Source organism: Morone saxatilis, unplaced genomic scaffold, assembly GCF_004916995.1.
Source record: "Morone saxatilis isolate NCDOM2014 unplaced genomic scaffold, NCSU_SB_2.0 Contig10, whole genome shotgun sequence".
Taxonomy (NCBI): domain Eukaryota; kingdom Metazoa; phylum Chordata; class Actinopteri; family Moronidae; genus Morone; species Morone saxatilis.
Genome location: NW_023339652.1, coordinates 15,153,052 through 15,159,267, shown reverse-complemented (window position 1 = coordinate 15,159,267; position 6,216 = coordinate 15,153,052). Strand labels below are relative to the sequence as shown.

The 6,216-nt window shown below is 39.5% G+C and overlaps 1 protein-coding gene across 1 annotated transcript in view; it reads left to right on the top strand.

The window, feature by feature from the left end:
• ano2b (anoctamin 2b) overlaps positions 1-6,216 on the top strand; it is a 60,508-nt gene that overhangs the window by 13,620 nt on the left and 40,672 nt on the right. Inside the window, 4 exon segments of the mRNA XM_035673071.1 lie at positions 207-261; positions 358-409; positions 3,948-4,032; positions 4,081-4,102. Of these exon segments, the coding sequence (XP_035528964.1) occupies positions 207-261; positions 358-409; positions 3,948-4,032; positions 4,081-4,102 (214 nt within the window).

Sequence of the window (6,216 nt, the reverse complement as noted above, 5' to 3'; positions counted from 1 at the left end):
AGTTGAATTCATAAGCAATAAAATGCACTGTTTAGTTCAATACCTGCAGCAGTTTTGGATCTACAGCCTCAGTTGGTCTGGTACCAGTAGCTGAGGTGGCTAATGTTAGCAAACTGCTCATACTTCTAATGACTCACTACATTTTAGCATTCATTAATGCTAAAGATTCGCACAGTTTTTTATCGATCGGTTGTGTTGTCTTGCAGGTACAACATCACATCTAAAGACACATTCTTTGACAACGCCACAAGGGGCCGAATAGTAAGTGTTCATTCACACTGAATCTGTTTTTCCTTCATGCGGTGTGTTTTAGGATTAGCTTGTATATCCAGTCTAATATTCTTACATCTTTTGTAGGTATATGAGATCCTGAGACGGACGGTGTGTGTACGAACCTGTCAATCCATAGGTGAGGTTAAAGAACAGTTCAAAGGTGTGAACCGTGTGTGTCTGGGAGGAGTTTACTAAACACATGCAGCCCTTTCAAACCCTGTACATTCTTAATGTTGACATGTAAACTTTGACTTGGTCAGTAATTAAATCAATGACATTAGGTGGACCCATTTGAGATCTAATGTTGCTGCAGGCATAAGCATCTGAGGAATGTCGGTCAGTGTTGTCCCTTGTTAAAAATGGTGCACAAAATAATCAATGATTTTATCCACCTCTGTTGGCAAGAAACAGGATCTGCTTACCTCTCCCATCCCTTTGAAGTATGACGGCCTGTAATTGATTAAAAACAGGCTAATTTTGGAGGTGACTCACTAAAAACAGCAGAGGTCCAAGAAGAATCTAGCAAAGAGGTCATGAATCACAAAACTGGGATAAAACCCAGATGCATAAAACTCTGTGTGGATTCATGATTCAAAGACAGAAATATGTAGATTAGGTTAGATTAGGTTTTATAAATCTCAATCGTTTTCCAGTCCCACAATTATCCATAAATGGACGTAGAAAGGCCCTTGGAAAACCTGTTTGCATATAAATACCTGTGCCCTCTCTACTTCTCATAAGAGCTGTCAACAAGAAGAAATACAAAGAAGAAAAAGTAGAACTTTTTTAAGTGGCTGTGGCTATAGCACCCGTACCATGAATTCATAACAGGCCCCTGTAAATCATCATTGTGGGGATATTTCATTCATCATTATTAAACATCAGAAGGGATGATAAATGATTAATAGGCTACAGCTTATATCGAAACAGTCTTTGCAGAGTACTTCACAGTTCAAGATCAAATAAAAACATTATTGACAGGGAAATTATGATGTGGCAGTTGCTTGTTTTGGCTTAATAAAAAGTCTTTATGAGCCTTTGTTGTGGATATCTTGTGATACCAATCACTGGTTCATACTTAAACACCATCCTCATCAGCTCAAAAGCCGCTCAAACGGCCAGTCAGTATGAAGTGTAGTATTGAAATTTTGATTTAGAATTTTTTATTCTCCAAGAGCATGTATAGCCTGGGAAATTAAAATCCCAGCAACAGGCTGGGTAATAGTCCCCGAGAATGAACAACATCTCGATCAACCCCCAGGAGACATAGGTTATTTCCTGTTGTGGGACAGAAAAAAAGCACGCATATTGTCCCTTTAAGGTTGAGATTAAATAGGAAAAGCAGGTGCAGTGGAACACTTGTGTAACATCTTAGTGTGTGACACTGCAGGGTAAAGCCAGCTGTCAGTTGCATTTCGAGGTTGTGCTGAAACTCTCAAATCTGACCGGACTGTGTTTGGTAGACTACAGGTGAAGTGGGAGGTGATATTGATATGCCCGCTGGGAGTTCAATGGGGAGGTGAAGTGAGGTGGAGTGCGGCTGACACAAAGAAGGGGAGCAATGATTGGATAATTGGATGAGACAGACACCTTTTTAACCCTAATTTGTTTGGGCATTCGTTTGGGGCTCTGTAGCAACGCCCTGCTCATCAGCGGGCTGTTCCTAGGAGGTGGCTTTGCTCATTAACACTTACTTCTATGCAGATGTCCGCTGGGACGATTGGCAATTAAAAGTCTGAGCTCACCTCAGCAGCGGTGTCAGTTGTTTATCAGTTGTGTGGGCAAGTCTATTGAGACGGCGCAGCTACATAAAACGACAAATATGTAAGACACGCCACAAATGATTCAATATGACTTGAAAAATGGGTCCATCACTGTGTATGTGACAAATAAATCATTCAGATTAACATGGGCCTTTCATATCTGTAGATTTAAAAGATAGGCAGATAACAGCTGCCTATCGGTATAGAAATGAGCTGACACCCGTTTCCAGTGTTCCACCATATGTCTCCTTGGCTTCCCCATCACAGCAGAAGGTCTCAGCCAGCGGGTACTGATGGAGCTGCAGGGGAGGAAGGGGAGAGAAAATAGAGTTGCATCTCTTTAACCTCTATTTTCTCTTTCCTCTTCATCACTGGTGTATATATTTTATCTCACACACACAGACACGCACACAGAGCCTGCTCCATGTGTCTCTGCCGACCTCTTCCTCTTCTCCTCTACAAGTGGGTCATACTTCCTGGGTCAGGCTGAGATTGTAGCCGGGGCCTCTGGGAGTTGTGGTTGTTTCTAGCCAGTAGCCGGTAAAGTGAGCATTCCCCGCATTTGTCTGTGTGCAAGTTGCGAGTTTCATTAATAGCACAGCTAATCTCTGCATAGTTCCCAGTCCCAGGCACGATAATTAGTTGAATAATTACTTTGAGCCAGTTTGGTGTGCCAGGTCATCTGACGTGTCCGTGTCGGCCATGACATTCACAGGTCAGGACTTCACTTCTCGACTAAAAGTGTTACCTACGTAAACCAATCCAAGTCTGCCTGGCACTGAAAAACGGAATTGAAACGGTGCAGGCTGCAGGGGGAGGCCTGATGTCAGATACAGCTAGTGTGCAGTTAGCTTTAATACATGGTGGGTGAATTTTAGTGTCTATGGCCAGTGGGATTAGGGGAATAAAAGGCTTCAGTTTTTGGAAGTTTGGAGCTGAGGTTGCGTTATATATTTTGACATATGGGGTCGTAAAGATACTGTCATAATCTATTATTACTGGTCATTTTAATTAGCTTTTTTTATGATAATGAGAACTTTAATACCCTAACTTTAAAAAACTCTCTAATCCTTTTTGACCTCCTTGCTGCCATTTGCTTTCCCCCGTAACATTAGCTGCTGCTGATAAACATGATTCCTTCCCTCTTTTTTCACCTCATTTATCAACCCCATCACAATCTTTGGGCTGTCTGAAGAAACTTCGGACACTCTGCTGCTGCTGTGAAATTGTGCAATAGCTTGGCTATGTAGCCTACTAATGTGAATGTAAAGCCAGCTAGAGAACAAGCTCCTGCATGTGCAACAAAAACAAGACTGCTAGACAACATCCAATTCTTGTTAATTACTAACGGAAAATATTGTCGCCCCTGGTTGGAAGCACAATGTCAGTGACACCGATAAAGTCCGAGTTCACAACCACTCCAAGTGTCCTTAAACACGAAGTTGAATCTGAACTTGTGAGAAGATGAATTTCATCTTCAGTAATCAATAATATATCAAAAGGACACAGCAGTGTGCAGCACTAGATGTAAGATAAATAACAGAAGGTGCTCTTTTAAAATGGCTACCACTTTATTTCACGGCACATCTTGGAGCCATTTGGTGTAAACTCACTCATTAATGCCAGTGACTCAACTATTACTTCACCAGCTGCTTGAATTTCTGGTTTAAAAGTAAATCTACAGCCCAAACTATTGAGAGGAGAAAAACTCCCATTTCACCAAAAGACAAAGGTTACAATATCAGAATGTCTCTGCAATGTGGATGCAGCCGTGATTTACATAGAAGGTACATGAGGGTTTCAGTGATGATTTGGATGACAGGGCAAGAGGAAAAAAAAACCTCAGCGTGACATTCAAATACCCTTTGGGGTTCTCTCTAATGTCTCCCTCCCTCTCTCTGTCTTTTCCAGGCATCAGCACGATGATAGCTAAAGGCGTGTATGACTCGGCCTTCCCTCTCCATGATGTAAGTGTGAGGTTTAGAATTCTCACCGGGTGCCACTTGGTTTTAATTTATTTCACACTACAATATTCAATTTGCAGAGAATGGAAACTTATCTGTGTGGTCAAAGATAAAAATGGAAGTAAAGACCAAATTCTAATTTTCAGCAGCTGACACTAATAATCCCCCCCAAAAAAAGCTGTATAGACGCACACTGGAAGCACAAACAAGGGAGGGTTCTCAGAAAAATCCCTGCTCTCAACTTAATTCAATTAATGCGATATTGATGAGATATCGAAGCAAGTTTTAAGTCACTGCAGGTTGATTTTTGACTGAAATAAACTATATAACATTTTCTATGAAGGTCATGTAAGATATAGCATTTTATAATGCTTTATAAAACTATAAATATTTATGATCACGCATGACAACTAACGGTATAACAAGGTTTATAAAGTAGTATAAGTTTAAAGTTTAACATTCCTAATGCTTCATACCTCCATGCCAAAGCTACATAACTATTTGCAACCTATGCTTAGTATCATATAACTTTACACAATGCGGTCACTTTATACTTAGCTTACATAGCTTACAAAGTCCTGCTATAGCAAATTATTGATGTCCTGGGTCACACAGAAAATGATAACCACCATAACTTTAGCCGGTTATAAAGACACACAGAGAACTGCTCTAAAGTGTCATAACTTATTATAAATTAAAAAAAAATAATACTATCTTACAAACATCAATAAAATGGACTTTGTAAGCTTAAACCAAAATGACAGCACTGTATAAAGTTATTAACAATTGTATGATATTATAACAGCAAAGATTGCCAGTAGGTACGTAGCTTTGGTATGGAGGTACAAAGCATTATGAATGCTACGTAAAATACATTATATCCACCACTTATAATACTTTATAAACAAGTTTTATACATCCATATACATACATTGTAATGTCGTATGAATGTGCTTATAATGCATTATAGACATGATCTTCACAGAAAGTGTTACCATAAACTTCTAGCAATCCTAAAAGCTAAATGTGTGTAGTGTAGGAAGTTTTTCCTTGTTGCTGTCGCCAAGTGCTTGCACATGGTGGGAACTGTTGGGTCTCTGTAAATACTTTTATAAGGAGTACGGTCTAGACCTGCTCTATTTGAAAAGTGTCCTGAGATAACTTCTTTAATCAATTCTCGCTCCTCAGGGGCGCGTGACCTATAAGCGTCACTGGACACCTTGAAGGAAGAGTCGAGACAGGTAGCCCTCAACACTCGCTCTCAATCCCCTCTCCTTCTTCCTCTTCCTCCAACGTGTCTGTCTACAAGATAATACTACAAAATGTTTCACCTTACCTATACGACTGGTAGCCACCTGCTCTGAAAGAAAAAAAAAAAAAAAAAAAAAAAAAAAACACAACAACAAAAAAAACAAAAAAAAAAAAAAAAAAAAAAAAAAAAAAAAAAAAAAAAAGAAAAACAAAAAAAAACAAAACAAAAAAAAAAAAAAAAAAAAAAAAAAAAAAAAAAGAAAAACAAAAGAAAAAAACCAAAACAAAAAAAAAAAAAAAAAAAAAAAAAAGAAAAAAAAAAAAAAAAAAATAGCACTGCAGAATGTGGTACAGGTGCTGACGGTCCTGCTCATCTGAAAGTCCTGAAAGCCTGGAGAGCCCTTAGGGCAACCTGAAACTTTCTCTAAACCAATGGTTTCATCTGTGTCTTTTTCTTCCTTTTTTCATTTCTGAGCTTGTTATTACATCTCTTCCATTCTGTCCAACCAACTGTCACACGAGTGGAGTTTAAGTTGAATAAACATCTCTTCCAACGGCACGAAGCCTGTGCTCAGGAAAAACCAATTTCCACCACTGCGACTGCTGAATCTTCAAAGGAACGGAGCCAAAACAGACTGAACTGTCTCGTTTTTGGAGAAGTCAGGTTACTAAGTAAAAAAACAACAGCAGACAATGACACTCCTGGTCAAGAAGTGAAATAAGAATAATGCTTGCATCAATCAACTGGTCATAGGCAGATCGTGTTTTACTTTTAACCAGTCCTCACTTGTGCTGAGATAATATTCTTTTCTCATCTTCCCTCCTCCCTTTATCGTCTTTCCCCCTCGCTTTAGGGATAACTGTTGCTCAACTGCAGCTCTTTGGCTGTCATCCCCACTGAGGGTTTGACTCCAACCAGATCAAATGTATTCATCCTGCCTATCCCAGCATCACGCTCTGAGGGC